This window comes from Vitis riparia, chromosome 13 (assembly GCF_004353265.1).
Source record: "Vitis riparia cultivar Riparia Gloire de Montpellier isolate 1030 chromosome 13, EGFV_Vit.rip_1.0, whole genome shotgun sequence".
Classification (NCBI taxonomy): domain Eukaryota; kingdom Viridiplantae; phylum Streptophyta; class Magnoliopsida; order Vitales; family Vitaceae; genus Vitis; species Vitis riparia.
In genome coordinates this window covers 4,418,219-4,437,058 of record NC_048443.1, presented here as the reverse complement: position 1 = coordinate 4,437,058, position 18,840 = coordinate 4,418,219, and the positions used below count along the sequence as shown (strand labels likewise).

At 33.8% G+C, this 18,840-nt stretch overlaps 1 protein-coding gene and 1 pseudogene across 1 annotated transcript; one reads left to right on the top strand and one right to left on the bottom strand.

Annotated features, from left to right (window-relative positions):
- Positions 1-7,157: 7,157 nt before the first annotated feature.
- LOC117929246 (stellacyanin-like) lies at positions 7,158-16,461 on the bottom strand. Its single transcript, XM_034849517.1, has 2 exons — positions 16,248-16,461; positions 7,158-7,461 (listed from the first exon to the last, which is right to left on the bottom strand). The coding sequence occupies exons 1-2, from the start codon at positions 16,408-16,410 to the stop codon at positions 7,163-7,165; spliced, it is 462 nt and encodes a 153-aa protein (XP_034705408.1). The 5' UTR covers positions 16,411-16,461; the 3' UTR covers positions 7,158-7,162.
- On the top strand, positions 9,014-12,715 carry LOC117929245 (annotated as a pseudogene).
- Positions 16,462-18,840: the final 2,379 nt, after the last annotated feature.

Below are 18,840 nucleotides of genomic sequence, written 5' to 3'. Positions count from 1 at the left end.
GAAAAAAAAAAAACAAAACAAAAAGAAGAAAAAAACTAAAGAAAAAATCACAATTTTTATGCTTATTATTTATATTTCTTAGTTAATATAACATATTGGTTAGGCAATTTTTAGTAAATACATGATAACATATAATCAAATTAGCTAGAATATTAAATTGATCTTTTGATAATTTGATTTTTAGGTGGGTAAATGTTTCGGTGGTTAAATTATTATTATTATTATTATTTTATAAAGATTAGGCAAAAATTTTTCTTATTATGGGTTATGTCACACCCAAAAATTCGAGAACATGACTTAATCTATACTCAAGATCCTACCATGATTCCACACTTCAAAATATGATTAAGAAGAAGAAATAATCACGTTCATGTGCATAAACCACTAGATATAAAAATAGACAATTTTACATCTCATCACATTGAACATCAAATGGGAGAGCTTGAGAATAACATAGAATAGAGCTCAAGTAATAATTAACTTGTCACACACCAAAGTTTAATCCATGGTACATCATGATAATATAAATAAGTACTTTGGATCTGATGCCAAAAGACATGTCTATGCCTCCTATCACATCCACATGGGATCTTCTTAAGTTAGCTTTCACCTGTTTTAGAATCCCAATGTCCTCTCCTTTAAGGCTTTCACCCTCACCTTTGCCACCATTAATCAAAGAGCAGGAACCCACCTTTATTGGTACTAACAACCAATGGTTTCCAACATCTCCAAGGCAAAACCTTTATCAATTCCAAAAATTCAAACCTTCATTACCAAAGAGGTACCTACCTATTTGGTTCCTCAAGGAACCATCCCTGCTCAAGGTTCAAGTAGTAGCCCTACAACAAACCATGAGCTGACAAGTGTAGCTTGAGCTCAAATACAACAGTTACATGCATGAAATATGTTAAAACAATACATACTTAATGGAAATCCATGAAACCAAATTTTGGAAAGGTAACCAATGGATGCTTAATCTTAAAACAGAGGCTACCCTACCAATGGTGAAAATCACCAAAAATGAGTGACTAAAGTAGTTTCTTTTTCCCGTGATTCAATTGATTTAGGTGTTGCAGGTAAGTAAATTCATGGAGAAGAAAATGCAATGGAGAAAGATGAGGAGTGTTGGTGAGCTAAATTATCTAGTTTAATTCAAATTTAAAATTTTGTTTCCAAACATTACCAGATCCACTCTACATACTTCACTGAGACTATATTGGTCATTGAAGATTGAGTTCATCAATTTATGTATGCTGTATACAGTTGAGTATGAAATGAAAGTGGTTAGTAAGCTTAATGGTAAATAAAAAGGCATAGGATGGTTTTATGGAAAAAGTGGGCTAAAACACTGCCAAGTTGTGAAAACATTTCATGGAGTGCTCAAGAACCCAAGGTGCTCAACTGCCCTTGATAAGCTCTTAAGCACTCAAGCCATTTTTTTTTATAATAAATTTGTGGTAAAAAAAAAAGATTCCTTTGTCATACCCAACTTGTTAGGATTTTGTTATATAGATATGCCTTCTAGAGTTTAAAAAAGCTTCATGTGCCCTAATATGATATATATATTTTGCATCCTTACCCAGTTTTCTTTTTTTGTGAAGCAACCATATAACTTTGACAAAGACTTTGATTCAATGGCATGAAGAAAAGATATGTGCTCCTATGTTCATAGAAAATGACTTGTGCCTCTCTCTCTCCTAAAGTTAATAAAGTAGATCTAATATGATTATAATGGATTACGTTGATTCACATAAGAATGACATATTGGCATAATGATAAAAAAAAAAAAGAAATAAAGTTACAAATCTATAATTATGAAAAAGAAGCAACAAATTGTGAGAATCATGTTACACCTAAAATTTAAGTACACATTTTGCTTTAGATTAGATAGATATGTGGGTCCTTAAATGATCTTCCAAGTTAAATGAAATATCACTTTTAACAAAAAAAATAAAAATAAAAATAAAAGGAAAAAAAAACCTAAAGAAAAAACATCAATTTTTATGCTTAGTATTAAATTTCTTAGTTAATATAACATATTGGTTGGGGAATTTTTAAGTAAATATATGACAAGATTGGCTGAAATATTAGATTGACCTTTTGATAGGAAAATTGACAAAATTGATTGAATAGCAAGTGGAAAAAAATTTCCCTAACCAATATGTTATATTAACTAAGAAATATAACATAGACATGGACATGGCATTCTATTAGCTTGAAATGGCATGTACATAATTATTGCCACCAAAAGGTGGTTGCCCTCTACTTTGGATATTGAGGACATGTGGAAGGCAAATTTTGTGCTTGGAGTTAAGATCATAAAGGATCACTCAAGAAGACTTCTTGGTTTGTTTCAAGAGACTTATATTAAGAAAATTCTAGACCAGTTTTGGATGCAAAATTGCAAACCTATTGACACACCTATCGAGAAAAGTTACACCTCAAGTCTTGATCAGTGCCCTAAGAATGATTAGGAAAGGAAATAACTGGCAAAAGTTCTTTATGCGAGTGCAATTGGAAGCTTGATATATGCTATGTTGTGTACTCGACTTGACATATGTTTTGTAGTTGGATTGGTTAGTCATTACCAAAGTAACATAGGCCCTGTTCAATGGCGGGCAACTAAGAAGATTTTTCGTTACCTCAAAGGGACTAGAGATTTTGTCCTCTACTATCAAGATGGGGACTTGGAGATTAAGAAGATACTGTAATGCAGATTGGACTAGTGATAGAGATGAGCACAAATCCACTATAAGATATGCTTTCTTACTCAATGACACTACTATTACTTGGCGTAGTAAGAAACAATCCTACATTGATTTATCCACCATGGAGTCATAATATGTCACTTGTTTAGTGACCGTATAGGAGGCTGTTTGGTTGGGGAGATTATTCCAAAACCTAAAAGTCATGGATTTAGCCAAAGAGCCTATCACTATTTTTAGTGATAACATAGCTACTCTAGCATATAGTTAGGATATGTGAAGCTTAGTTGAAGCTTCAAGTATAGTGGATACCTCACTCCGTTAGGAGTTTGAGGAGAGTGAACGTACGCAAGGGGTGTCGAACCACTATAAAATCTGAGTTTGCTTTCTCTAACTTTATCTCTCTATATTTGTGCTTCTTTTGTTTGAATTTATTGTGATTGAAAAAGAATTTTTAAAACCCAATTTACACCCCTTTTGGGTGTTTTCCTTATTAAGATTAGCCTTTATTTTCTCAATATGTATTTAATTTTTGGACTCCTACCTAAGTTGATAGATAAAAGTCAAATGTGAAGTTATTCCACAAATTCATATAGCATGAACAAAGCCAAATGTGAGACCTTAGGTAGGTGCTTGATAAACGATTGTGCTAAGAAACTCAAGTTAGGCACTTAGGGAGATGACTAGGCTAAGATTCCTATGACATTAGAGAGTGACACACCCACTCTTGTGGGAGCTCCATCTTGACATACGTATCATAATACTATATGTGCTATCTAAAACTATAAGAGAGAGTTGTTAGATGGATCCCTGCTCCAACATTGTGTGAACTCTTATAGACTAGTTACTATAAAGTTTACTCTATACTCTTTTAACCTAGGACTATGTCATGAAGCAAGGGCAAAATGTCACTACTTTAACATGTAATCCAAAGGTCATAAATGATACGGTCGAATGGAATATGTTAGGAAAATAGTCAAACCTAAATGAATTGACATAAGTGGTTGGGGAAGATTGCTAATAACACACCACTATTTGTAACTCATATATCAACTTTGTGTTCGATATAATTATGAGTACAAATATGTATATGAGTTGAGGTTAAACATTTCTAATTGAGAGATGACTCATTGAGGGGTTTTTTTTTTAAAGGTGCTTGAACTAGTATGATTAACAAGTCTGGGCTATAAATGAGATATTTTATTTCGAATGATGTGTTGCGCTAATGAGATGGACACTTATTATAAACACTCCTACTTTATAGCTTCTCATCATGCAACACATTTCTTTTTCTATATGAAGAAAAGTGACTTGATGCAAGATTAAGAGAAAAAAAAGACAGATTTTAGCCAATGCTTATGAGTGGGAGATGTTAGAATTCAATTTTTTTTTTTTGAATTCATCGTCAACATATGGGTTAAATAAAAGGAGGATGAATAAATAGATACGATTCCATGAAACTCAAAATTTGTTTTTGAATTAAATTAGTTAAAAAAAAATAGAATGAAGATTATTATCCATTTAGTTTGGAATCCTTATCTTTCACTAATAGGGCTACTTATAAATAGTAGGTTCATTGACGATTCCAACAATATTTTCTCCAAAGGTTTGAGCTTCTTCATCTCTCTTTTATTTTCTCCTAATCAAGTTTTTTCTGGTGTCCATTTACACTTAGAATTTGGAGACTGGAATAATAAAAAACTCTAGTAGTTTCTTTGAAGAAGGAAGTTACCAACATTAGAGATTATAATTCAAGTTACAAATTAAGATCTTCCATGTATAGATATTTATTTGGACTATAGTTTTATTCTTTTCTTAAGCTATCTTTATCCCCACATTCAAGGCCCTATGTCCCTAGTGCTACAAGGTCTTTTCTTTTTAGGTCATGTGCATAGTTGTCTTCGATGAGCATAGGTTTTGAATTTAGGGATCGTGTTTCGGTTTTTCTTAGGAGTGATGTCATAATTTTAGGTCTAGGATTATTCATTTAAGAGGAGAGTTTATTTAGGATCCTAGGATCAACTTCATGTTTATCATTTGATTGATTCTCTAATTATTGTTTTTCTAAAAGGTTTGAGTGGTGTCAAAATTGTTAATTTTCATTTAAAAGTGTGTTTTTCTATTTTCTATCCCTTCAATCACTTGAATTCTTTATCAAAATTTAGTAACAAAGTAAAGAAGGAATTTGATATAATGCCAAACACATAAGGTTGAGTGTTGTATCCTTGTCTATGAAATCTTCTTAAGTTTAACTTTTGTATGAAGTTACTATTCAAGTAAATTATGAAAATCATGCCCGTTCATTTTGTATTTTGAAAACTCATGTTTGGTTTAGTTCAAAAATTAAAATTTCTTAAAGTGAAAATGTTACATTGACCGTGTAGTAAATTGCATTTTTAAACTAAGAGTCAAAGCCATCATTTGTAATAGTATGAAGTACCCTTAAGTGGAATAGACCCCTGCATGGAATAGGATAATATCTTATGTTTGAAAGGTGGTTTTCGACAATTAAGGATCATAACTCAACATTAAGTACTATAATTTAAAAAAGACGAAAAAAAACCTATGTTATGTCGTAGAAGCAATATTGTTGTTGTGCTTGAATGATCAATGAATTGTTATGTTATAAAAAAATTGGTCAAACTAGAATCCAATCGAATGAGTTAGTATAATGTAATGGATCCGACATGATTTAAACGGAGGACTTGAGCTAGTTAAATGAATCATTTTAGTTAAATAGCAAGTTGGGTACTTAGGCAATAGTTTTAGTTATTTGATTTTATAATTATCATATCCCTTTCACTCTTGAAATGCTCTGACTTCAGGTTCACAATTAATCTAACTGTTTGGATAATTTAGTGAAGTGGTTACATGATTGAGATCAATTGTTTATGAATTGCCCATGATTTTTATGATTACCATAATTTCTTGAGTATTAGTGAGATGAAAGCTTGCAATTTGAGTATTGGTCATTCATGTATGTGTTATAATATGTTTCTTAGTGGTGCATGGTGTTTTTGGACACTTTTTTAAGAACCCAATGCGTAGCTCAAGCATTTGGATCACTAGAGCGGCTGCTTGAAAATTGAAGAGTGTTTATTTGTGAATTTTCTAGTTGTTTTCCAATATAATTTCATATTCTTTCATGCATCTTTTTTCAATTTTTCTATCAAATGTCCTTCCATCAAATTTATTGGAGAGTTTTTCTTTTTCATTTTTTGTCTTAGGTGGTGTTTGTTTTTTGGTTGAATAGAAAAAATCAAAATATTTTTTTTCTATTTAACTAAAAGTAATATGTTAATATCAACTGGTATATATTAACATGTTCATTTTGGCTTATACTGAACCTATTAAAAACAAATTCACTTTACTTATACGGTTTGATATTAACATGTTCACTTTCTACAGCTCCCTTATCAACCGTACCAAATCAGCTTGGGTTTTTGCCATGTTCTACAAATACACATTCTATCCCTCTTCTCATCATATCTAGTTCTAAAGAGCAGCTGCCAAATTTGTCAACCGTGTCTTCATTAGGCTCTTATCGATACAACCCAGATGATTCTGGATATTATAGGGTCTTATGGGGACCCCTCATGCTTTGGGAGTCTTTTGTTCCTTATCCAATCATAAGCTTCGTGCTAGATGCTAGCCAGTTTTGACTTCTAGCATGACCTATCAATGCTTGCAATTGGCTTCCATTGACGATAGCTCGTAGTCCAAGCCTGTGAGCCACACGCAAGGACAGTTGGTTGACCTTGTTTTGATTATTGAGGAGGTAAAAATACAAGATATCAAAGGGCTTATTGCATGTGGACCCTATCCCGTAGTGGCATTGAGCGCTAGCTCTCTCATTTTGATCAATTTTATTTATATGAAAGCGGTTATTTATTTATTAATTTGAAAAATTGATTCTCATTGTTTTGATTTGTAGCCCTCATTTATTTTATTTAATTTAAGGACAAACAAATTAAATAAGAAATAAAAACATATAGCAATCCTTCACGATGGCTAATGACTCTAAAACAAAAGTTGATAGACTATGAATTGAGGGAACTTGCTAAGCCCAAAATTCAATAGGCTCTAATAAATAAATGGAGACAACTTCATAAATGAATTAATAGATTGACAAATTCATGCCAAAAAAATATTTTTTTTTCCTCTTAAGTAAAAGAAAAAGAATATATAGACAATTAAATAAAGATAATAAAAAATAATATATAGAAGAAAAAGAAAACGTCTTACTCTCACTCAAATTAAATTCATCTCGTACAGATTGATCTTCATTTATTTCTTCCATCTCTCACAACTTCATCCTATCATTTTCTTTACGTATGAAAAATAATTTAAACAAAAACCATTAGACCAAATGAAATTAACTAGATGATCGAAGGCAATCCTCTAAGAACAGATTAAACAAGAAGGAAAGCAACAACAGCCGTGGTTGCCATCAGAAGCTAATGCCCAGACACCGAGATCCCATAAGCAGAACTGGGTGCTGGTGCTGTGGTGGTGGAGGGGGAGGGGGCCGGTGCAGGAGACGCCCACTCTTCCAGCACAGTGATGGCAAGCTTCTGTCCATAGTTGGCACAATGGTCGTTTACACCGCAAATGTACCACTTCCTTCCAGGGGTGGCCAGTGTAATCACATCATTTCCAGTAGTAAGAGCTTCATTTGGTGGTGGTATAGTGCAGTTCGTGAAGACGGTACCATTCACTTTGAAGACATTGTGCCGTCCCGCCGTGTATTTGAAGACTGCATGTATGAGAATTGACAACAGGACTTTTAGCAGCTTGAATCAAAGGAAACTACAAAAGGAAAATAAAGTGACAGTTTAAGGCTAAAGCTACATTACCTAGTTTTTCGCCAACCCGAAATACTTTGTCCTTGGCCCAAGCTTCGTAGTCGAAATTAATGGTCTATCCTTGATCATCCCCAACAGTAAACTCAGTTGCCATGGCCACAGCGGGAAGAACAATTGCGAAGACTGCAAGGGCAATATTCAACAGTTTAGACGCCATTGCAGCTGATTAAAGTTGAGGAGTACTTGGATTGTTGATGTTCATCCTAGGCTCTAAAGGGTCTATTTATAGTTAATGTTTAGATCAGAATATTGTTGAAAGCGTCTAAAACATGAAGAACGGGATGGGTCTGCAGGCCACAAAGCGTTGCCGCGGAAAAAGCTTTGGTTAGTACGCAATTATTCCACGAGTAATTAATATTATTGTATGACAATTGTAAACCCATAATTCTCTTGGCCGTTTTCTTCGGTCCAGACATACACACTCGAGCATTGAATGGTCAATGTTTAGCTTTAAAAGCACAAATTGAAGTTCCCTGGAAAAGTGAATCTTAGGGCCGGCTTTGTGGCTAGGTGGACATGCACAACGACAAAGTGCTGTTGTGCCAAGCCCAACTCAATTTTCATCACCTTAGCCTAAGTTGATGCATGGGTTTTGGTATTGGGCTTGTGGTAACCCTAAGGTCCAACCTATCAGGGTCTTAGCTTAGTTTTTTTGTGCCCATTATCATGGGCTACAGCTGGCCCTGTCTTTGGCCTAATATATCAGTTCGAGTAAAAGTAGATTACAGGGCAATAGAACAGAAGAGTTTCCACCGGTCCTCTTTCTAGGGTTTTAAACTTCATCATTCTCTTGCAATCTCCGTCTTATTCTTTCTTCATGCTTAAGGAAGGACTATAGTGATGAGATTTGTTCCTATTTCTTTCTAGTTGTGGGCTTATCCTTGTATTAATTGAAAGCTTATATTCTTGATCACGGTATTACCTAGGATATCTTAAATTAATAACTTTTAGACTTATTTCTGATTGATTACATGAACATTAAGCACCGGCATGAGTGCCTAAGTTTCCATGAATCTTTTCACGACAAAATTCTAAAGCAGCTTTGACCAACACTGTACCAGTACAAGTATTCAATTCCCATGCGCCACAAGAGATATTGGAGCTCAGCCCAAGCCCAAGCCCAAATATAAATTCATTATTATTAGATCAAAACATATTCAAATTGTTCAAAATCATTATTCCATGAACTACAATCACCCAAACCTAGGTCAAAGTCTTGATCAGAAAATCAAGTCTTAAAAGCAAAATTCAAACAGTATAATCGGAATCTTATAATCAGTGAAAGGACTCCATATATTGACATGCAGTCCTTTGAGGACAGATGCCTTTCCTCTTCCCACAAGTCATTCCTTTTTTTGTGTACATTTTATTCTACTGCATCCATCCCCTTGGATGGATCACTTACTAAATCATCATCTCATATTCATGTATGAGTGAGAAGCCTTTCATCTTATTGCGTGACTCGGGAAAAGAAAAACAACCAAAATGGATCCTCCAAATGACTTTAAAGCTCTCACCAAGGCTTTCTCAGGTTTGCCCCTTATATTTTTCTTATCATTTTTTTCATTTAATTTTGTTTATTAAAAAATTTCAAACGTTAGAAATGTTATAAACATTTTTTAGAATTACAATTAAACGAACTTTAAGAATGTATCTGATAGTGATTTTAGGAAGTGTTTCTACCATTTTTAATACTCGAAAGATAGAAAATTTCAAATGTTAGAAATATTAAAAATACTTCTTAAAATCACAACCTATCGCACTCTAAATTATGGTATAATAGTCTTAAATTGTGAAATTCAATTTTTTAGGCTTTTGTTATTTTCTATTTGCTTTATTTTATACAGGCTTTGCAGGAATTATATGTAGTCCATCTATTTGAAGCAACCTTAATTTGCATTTTTTAGGATTTGGAGTTGATGAGGATTCAATGGTATCGATCCTAGGAAAGTGGCATTCGGAGCACTTGGAATCCTTTAGAAAGAGAACTCCTAAATTCTTCTTGGAGGATGAACGTCTTTTTGAGAGGTGGGATGATCACCATATTGCATGCTTAACGAAAGAATTTCTACGATTTAAGGTACTCATGTTCTTCCTCTAGTAATAGAAATGCTAGCTGAGAGTCATGTACAATTATGGATATCACATGGAAAATGGTTGAAAAATGTTCTCTTTTTAACCTAGTTTTAATGTATTTTGGTACTAGATATAGCCTATAAATACTTTTCTATAAAAAAAATTGCAATACATAATATGAGAAAATTCCAAAAATATATATATATATATATATAGATGATATAGTACCATTACTTCAAATAATGAAAAATAAAATGAAATAAAATTTTCTTTTCATAGACTTGTTATTGTTTGCTAACACTTACCCTTTCATATCATAGTTTCATGCCTAATCTATACTCATGGATCAATCAGATTGACTTATTTTTCAGATCAACTTTTTTTTTTTAAGTGTTTTTAATTGGCACGATGACACATTTTAGTATGATATCCAAATATACTTTTTGTGGAACTTATTCAGAAGGCACCACCAATCAAATGGTGTCGCATATGTAATTCAAGTCCCATTGTTTTGTATTCCAAGCTTATTCATTTGTATCACATTTGGGGATCTCATTACTCTGTATATTGCTTCTATCCCATTATACTTTGGTCTCATTTGTTTATACCTTAATTTTATTCCTTTATGCCTTAATTTAATTTATTTTTATACCATAATTCTTATATATATATATATATATATATATATATATATATATATATATTTGTACCTTTATTCAATGATCTAAATTTCATCGTATATTACTAGAACCAAAATTTGAAGTTTCAGAGGCATTAATTTAATATCTTAGTATTTTCCCAAGAGTGTTGTATTATATTTTGCCAAGGCACATATATTAGGATGTGATAATATGTTAGTTATGAATGGTTGAATTTTTTGCTATTTTATGACCCTTTTGAATTTTTTTATGGTCAGGATATTGTGGTGCAATGGATCATGCATCCTTGGGAAAGGGATGCCCGTTTGGTGCATGAGGCTATTACCAAGGGTCCTCAAGCATATGGCTTGCTTATTGAGATTGCATGCACAAGATCATCAGAAGAGCTGCTTGGAGCTAGGAAAGCTTATCAATCCCTCTTCGACCAATCGATCGAGGATGTTGCTTCCCGACTTGAAGGTATCAAACGCAAGGTTAGTGCCACTTTAGTCAGGTTATCACGTCAAATGAATGATATTCAAAGCATAAGCACAGTTTTTATATGAAAAATAATAATTTTATCACACAATCATTATACTTTATAATCTTTTTGAGAATCTATTTCATGATAGTTTTATTACTTCTTGTAGAATATTAAAATTTTCAAACACTCCTCTTAATGGTTTTATTTATATGATTAAAAACATATTATAATATTTTTATAAAATTAAAAACATTTATTATGGTTTGATGCATGGGATTGCTTTTTATAAGATGACAAGGCCCACTTTGTGCTCAAACCAGGTCAGCTCATATGTTTCAAGATTGGGCTAGCCGAAACAATGTGGCCCAATCATTGTGCCATAATATGCATGGCTCTTTTGTTGATAACCTAAAAATTAAGCCTCAAACGCATGACAATATAGTTGGCTAATACCAAAGTTCTTCCCTCTCAAGCCTCATCATATGTTTGACCCAATTTGAATTAGTACAAGGGCAAAAGAACACAAATCTAACTTGTTTATGATAGATTAAGGCCCTGTTTGACATCTTTGATTTTAAAGATATTTAATGAAGGTTAAATACTTCCATAATTAATGTAAATTATGGTATAACGAAAATTTGTTTTCCTACATTGATAGCTCCTAGTAGCCCTTGTGAGTTTGTATAGATATGAAGGGTCACGAGTTAATGAGGGGACTACTAGATCAGAGGCCACGACACTTGCAATTACGATTAAGAATGTTGATCAGAAGAACCCAATTGAAGATGATGGGATAGTAAGGATTCTAACAACAAGGAGCAAGCTCCATCTCAAGGCAGTGGTCAAGTACTATAAGGAGATTTATGGCAAAAATATAGATGAGGTAAGGAACGAGAATGATATTATAATAAATGTGTAATATACCTTAAATTTTCTTCTTTGAACTTTAATTCAACAACAGTTGTAATTAAAATAAATTTTAAATAAAGAAAAAAAAAGGAAGGTACCTTAGTTGTTTGAATGAATGACAATGATAAGTAAACCCCTTAGTAGATATATAATAATAAAATTGAAATTGTAATATGATATTCCATATTAGTTAGAAGAGAATTATTAGGTGTTTTTTATATAGTAGATTTTTCTTAATTATGTCATCTATTTTAAAAACCATGGTGAGTAAGAGCCTAGATTTTTTACCAAGAGAGCTCTAGTTACTAAGTCTAAATCTTTGGGGAAGGAGTATAACATACCAATCAAATTATAAAAAAAAAGAAAAGAAATGTAGCAAAGGAAAACAATTTAATATTTTCATATTTTATTTCTTTTTTCTTTTTATAAAAAAGTGAACAAATTAAGTAGGAAAAACAATGAAAAATCACATGAAGGGTTTATTTGATTTACTTTTCTTATCATCTTAAATTACCAATTTAGTATGATTTTCATTAATCTGTTTAGGATCATGACACTCTAATGAGTTTGAAGGAGACATTTTAGTGCCTATGCAATCCCCAAGCATATTTCAATAAGGTAAGATTAATTCATCACGAACAATATCGTAGAAATGATCTTATATTTGTTTGTAGAATCATGTATTGGATTGATTGTTTCAATTCTTTTAGGTCTTAAATGATGCATTCAAAGATGATGCAGACGAGAATACCAAAGAAGCCCTAACTTGAGTAATAGTGACATGGAGCAATGTTGATATGAAGGAAATCATAGAAGAATTTGATAAGCAATATAAAGTTCCTCTAACCCAGAAGATTGAAGATGTAGCTCTTGGAAACTATAAGGATTTCTTGGTGAGCTTGATTAGAAGAGTGGCCTAATAAGAATACAACTTGCATTTCTTTAGTCAATATTTTAACAATCTTTTCCATTCTTGTAAACATGTACAAACACATTTGATGATATTAGTGATATAATTAAATTAAGCTTGTATTTGTTAGGAAGTTTGTTAAGAGTTTGTTATGTCAACTCAGATTGTAAGTAATTAACTGAACCCTCTTGTAATAGCTATATATATCATAATCAATAATAGACTTAAGTGAGTGTCGTCATTCTCACCAAATCCTTTCTCTCTCTAAGTTGGTATCAAAGCAAGTTTGCATTTGAGAATTCTTCTCTCTCTCTCTCTCTCTCTCTCTCTCTCTCTCTTCTTTCTCTTTCTAAATTCTTCCATTTTTTTCTCGAAATTTTTCTCTAGAAACATGTCTTTGACCTCTTCTACTTCCTTTGGTGCTCCTAATTTGCCTTTTGCCTCTTTTGTTTCAAATTTCAATGTTTTTTCTTTTTGGTTGGATAAAAGTGCTACTAATGGCGAGCTCAAGTGCTTTCAACTATACGAGCTTAAGGATTTGAAGGCTTTTTGTTTGGATTTGTTCTAATTCTACCTCAATTTGTCAAAGTTCCTTGTAACAGTCATAGTTCTCCACTAACTAGGGTTTAAAATCTTGATTTTCTAATTTGAATGAGACATGATCAGTTTCTTATAAGCTAGATTCTTTTATTGATGAGCGAATCAATGCTCAATCATGTCAATCATTGTGCTACTACTATTGAAGTTTGGTCCACACGTGAATAACTTTTTTGGTCTCAATTGAAGGCCAAAGTGATGTAGCTTTGTATGATGCTATAGACATTGAAGAAATGAGCTCTTAGTGTAGAGGAGTATATTCTTAAGATGTGAGGTTTGACTAATAATCTTAACTCTATTGGTCAGGTCATTATTGATAAAGATCTTATTCTTTATATTCTTATTGGATTTTATCCTGAATATGAGTCAATCATTATTAATCTTACTTCAAGAAATGATGCTCTCACTCTTCAAGAGGTTCAATTTGTCATATAGACTCATGAAATGATGATTCAACATTAATTGGTCTTTTTGCCAACTGATTTGCAAAATTCTCCCTCTATTAATGTTGCTTATCGCAGATCTTTTCTTGTTGTATTGAGTAATGCCAATCATGGTGGTAACTCTCATTTCCGTGGTCGTCATGGCCTTGACAATGGTGGTTTTAGTCATGGCAACAAGCCAATCTGTCAACTTTGTGGCAAGATTGGTCATGTTGTTGTTAAATGCTACAAAAGGTTTGATATTAGCTTTTCAAGTGTTGATTTGACTAGTTATCAGGCAAATATTGCTTTCACCTCTAACTTTGCAGATCGCGAGTGGTATGTCGATAGTAGCACAACAAACCACATCACTATCGATATGAACAATCTGACTATCAAGGTAGATTATATGGGCAATGAGAAGCTTATGGTTGGTAATGGTTCTAAACTTGCTATTTCTTTGGAAATTCCTTTTTACCTTACAAAAATTCTTCTAAACCTCTTCTCCTTAATAACATCTTACATGTTCCACACAACCAAAAATCTTTTCAGTATTTCTCAATTTACAAAATATAATAATGTTTTAATTGAATTCTGTTATGACTATTGTCTAAGCAAGGACAAAGCTTCAAAGAAAATTATGGTGGAACGAGCTCTTAGGAATGGTCTCTATGAACTTGATCTCACACAATCACAATCTTCATAGTCCAAGTCATCTTCTATGTTTAAGGCCTTGCTTTCTCTACTACAAGAGCCTAGTGTTTCTCAATCTAGTTGTCAAAGTGTGTCAATCAATTCTTCAATAAAAAAAAGTATTTGTTCCTATATTGTGCTTCATCTTCTACCACTACAAAATTGATTTGGATTCAATCTCTATTTCATGAGTTGGGTCTTTCTCTTGAAAAACCCTCATGTGGTGGTGTGATAACATTGGTGTTATTGTGTTACTTCAAATCCTATTTTTCATGCCAAAACTAAGCATATCGAGATTGATATTTCATTCGTGCTTGAGAAAGTGCTCAATAATGAAGTGGATGTTTGTTATATTCCATATAAAGAGCAAACAACTAATGTCTTTTCTGAGCCTTCGTCTATTTCTCGTTTTCTTTTTCTGTGTAACAAGCTTTCACTTAGTACCATCGTTTAGCTTGTGAGGGGTATATTAGTGATACGGTTAAATTAAGCTTATTACCTATTAGGAAGTTTGTTAAGAGTTTGTTATGCCAACTTAGACTATAAGTAACTAACTAATCCTTCTTGTAATAGCTATATATATCAAAATTAATAAGTAATAGTTATATATATCAAACTCAATAAGAAACTTAAGTTAGTGTTGTCATTTTCACCAAATCCTTTCTCTCTAAGTGATGAGCATCAATCTCTCCCATACAAACCAGATGGTAAAATAAGAATGAAATGCTCATCGTTTCAATTACAACTTGGTAGTGTAAAACCAAGAATTAGCAAAAAAATTTAAGTGCCACTACCATGTCATACCTTCTTGCATGCTTATTTTTGAGACCTAAATCAATCAAATTCAGATGGTCCCTCATTGTCTCGTGCACACAGTTCACCAACAATTCTGTCATGCTCGTTCAAGTCTCCTTCAATCACATACAAGTGGCATCAATCTGGAAACAAGTGACAGAAAGAAGGTAGCAGATCACACTCAAAAATGACAATGCACAAAGATGATTCTGTTACCCAATTGATGGATGTTTGACAGAATTTGTGGAGTGGTTCTAGCATTAAAAGAAGATAAGGAGATGCGCGCAGAATGTTGAGACTCAAATGGGCATACACAGCAACCTGCACTATGTTTTGTGACCAACATGCAAAAGTTTGTACCATTTAATATTTCAAAGGGAACATAAGGAAAGTATGTACTGATCCAAACTCAGTCCATGTTAAGCTTCATTATTTTCGAAAGTTCAGTAAAGAAGTGCAGACACACGTCCAATTCTGATGCTCTTTGCAGTAAATATGAAGGAAAAAAATCGCAAACAAATAAGTATGCCTTATAAATTATTAGAAAGATAGTGTGAAAAGTCAAAGAATTAAATTAGATAAAAAGAATGAAAAGAAAAATCAAAGAATTAAATTAGAATGATAGAAACAAAAAAAATTGAATGTTTCATTTCCACTCAAACTTCATCTCACATCGCATTTTTCAGTCCAAAAAATAATTGAATAAAAGAACAATGAAACAAAGAAATCTCTTGAAAACTAGATGATCAAAGGTGCTCCCGGAGAAAAAGCAGATCAAACGACTAGGAAAGCAACAGCAACCATGGCTGCCATCAGCAGCTGATACCCAGACACCGAGATCCCATAAGCAGAACTGGGTGCTGGTGCTGCGGGGGTGGAGGGGGCTGGCGCTGCGGGGGTGGAGGGGGCTGGCGCTGCGGGGGTGGAGGGGGCTGATGCAGGAGACACCCACGCTTCCAGCACTGTGATGGCAAGCTTCTGTCCATAGTTGGCACAATGGTCGTTCACATCACAAATATACCACTTCCTTCCAGGGGTGGCCAGTCCGTGTATTTGAAGACTGCATGTATGAGAATTGACGACAATATCTTTAAAGGCTTGAATTAAAAGAAGTCATAAAGGGAAAAGAAAGTGAGAGTTTGAGCTACATTACCTAGTTTATCGCCAACATGAAAGACTTTGTCCTTGGCCCAGGCTACATAGTCGAAATTAATGGTCCAACCTTGATCATCTCCAACAGTAAACTCAGTTGCCATGGCCACAGCAGGAAGAACAATTGCGAAGATTGCAAGGGCAGCTAAATGTTTAGAAGCCATTAGAGCTGATTGAAGTTGATTAGTGGTAAAGTTTCTTTATACCAGCTTCAATGTGTTTCTCCGACTTGCACTGATGTCCATTTAAGGGTCTAAAGGGTCTATTTATAGCAACTTTTTTAGCTCGGAGTTTCATCGAAAGCCTCAACAACCATGAGAAACGGGCTGGGTCCGCAGGCCACAGCGTGTTGCCAGGTGAAACTCTGGTTAGAACGAAGTTATGCCATGGCTAATGTTGGACAATAGTTACAAAACAAAGAATTTTCTTCTTTAAGCGATTTCCTTTGTCCAAACATACTATCAAATAAAGAACGATAATTTTTTTGAACTGGAGTCATGATTTTGGCATAAATTATTAAACAATGGCTAATTGTTAACTTTAGAAGTACAAATGGAACTCCCTTAAGAGGGTGACTCTTGCCGGCTTGGAGACTAGGCTGGAAAAAGGCAAATAGAAAAAGTGGGACCACAAAAATGCCAAACCAAACCCAATTTGTACGACCTTTTAATTAATCTAAGTTGTTCATGAAGCAATCTCTACCACTTTATGATCCATGACTCAGATATGCGTTTTATTCTTAAAAACATGTCATGGTTAGATCACGCATGTTACAGAAAATTTGAATGGAAATTAATTATGTAACGGCACGTCAAATGCAAAATTGGAAGCAATACTACTTTAATTAGTTTCAACGTCCTAAAAAATTTAAAAGAAATTTAAGGAGGCATGTAATGCAAAAGCTTTTAAGGATTTTCCTATCACGTTTGTATGTCAGCCTGATGTATTAGCAACTATACCATCTTTAGTAGAAGCATAGCTATATACATGTGGGTCGTTCAAATCAAGTGACACATGGCATACTAAAAAGCATGACCTTGTTGTCTTAGAGGAAGGCCTTAATAGGCAATTGGGGTGGACCAAATAAGACTCCACTATTGGCACAAGAAAGTAATGTAGAGCTCATCGTCTTCATGTCTTGTGAGAGATTGTCTTAACACCATTTACTCATTACATTCTCCATGAGGAGGCTACGACAATGAGTTTGTTCTCTCGAAGTTCAACATGTTTAGCAATACTAGTGATCCCCACAAGTATCTAATGCATTTATGCCAAATGATGGTACATAACCACTTATTATGCAAAGTCTTTCCCTTATGTCTGAAGGTACCAACATTATTTTGGTTCCATCAACGCTTGTTCGAATTAATCTTGAGCTTTGGAAGTTGTGTTTATAGCATACTATATTCACTCTATTTGATAGGAAAAGGGGTTGGAAGCAAAAGGTGTAGGAGAGTTAATACAGGCATGCATATTTGCAGTGATTTAACATTGAAATATCTCAAGTTTGGTGATGCACCATGCAAGCAGTGATGATGGCTTTCAAAGGACTTCCAAAGGGTTCAAACCTCATTAACTCACTCTCTAATTCAACACGGACAACCATATAGGGATTATTTGCTAAAGCAAGGAAACAGGCCATGCCAGAGAAGACCTGAAGTCTCAGTGATAAAGAAAGCTACCTCATATGGTGCCCTCCTTATTGAAGCATCATTTGGTCAAATTCGTAACTAGTCGGGAAGTAATAGGAAAGATGTCTCTCAAATTGAAAGAGAAGAGAAGAAGCGATGTAGAGAAAATATTAACCTTCATCTAGAAAATCGTTCCAAACCAACTATATGCTGTAGAAAGTGTCCTACTAACACATCCTCTAAGAGATTAAGTGACTGAAAGGATTTTGACCATCCAAACCCTCATAAGTATTGCGACTACGATGAGGATCGAGGGAATCAGACCGACAAGTATTGAAGTCCAAAACGACATATAAAAGAGTTTGTAAAAAGTGGGAACTTAAAGGAGTTCATGGATAAGAAAGGGATTTGCAAGAAGAAGAATAAGATAACAAAGAGAGACTCCTCCTTCCACCTCTAGGGCCACCCTCGACAATCATTGCCACTATTCATAGTAGGTTACGAGTTACCAGGGAATGATTTTTTTGTTTTAGAAAAAAAACAATCATATGGATATTTATTATTGATTACTTTGTTCTGAAGCCTACTACATATATATATATATATATATACACAAATCCTTCTAACTGTAGTTGTTGCTTTAGCAGTTCTTGATAACAGTCTAACTAATCATTAACAATAGTCTGTTCATATTGTTGCAGGTCTTGAGGTGCGGTTGCTGCTTCTGGTAGTCTGTTCTTGTTGTTGCAAGTCTTGAGGTTCAGTTACTACTCCTAGTAATGTTATGTTGTTCAGTTATAGGGCATGGGACAATGGAGAGTTTGATATAAAAGGTGGAGAACTGTAAGCTTGGAAGATGCTTGGTGAAGATATCGGCGACCTGACCAGATGACGGAATATACGTATTAAGGGTTTTATGAAGAACTTTATCAAGAATAAAATGAAGATCTATATCAATGTGTT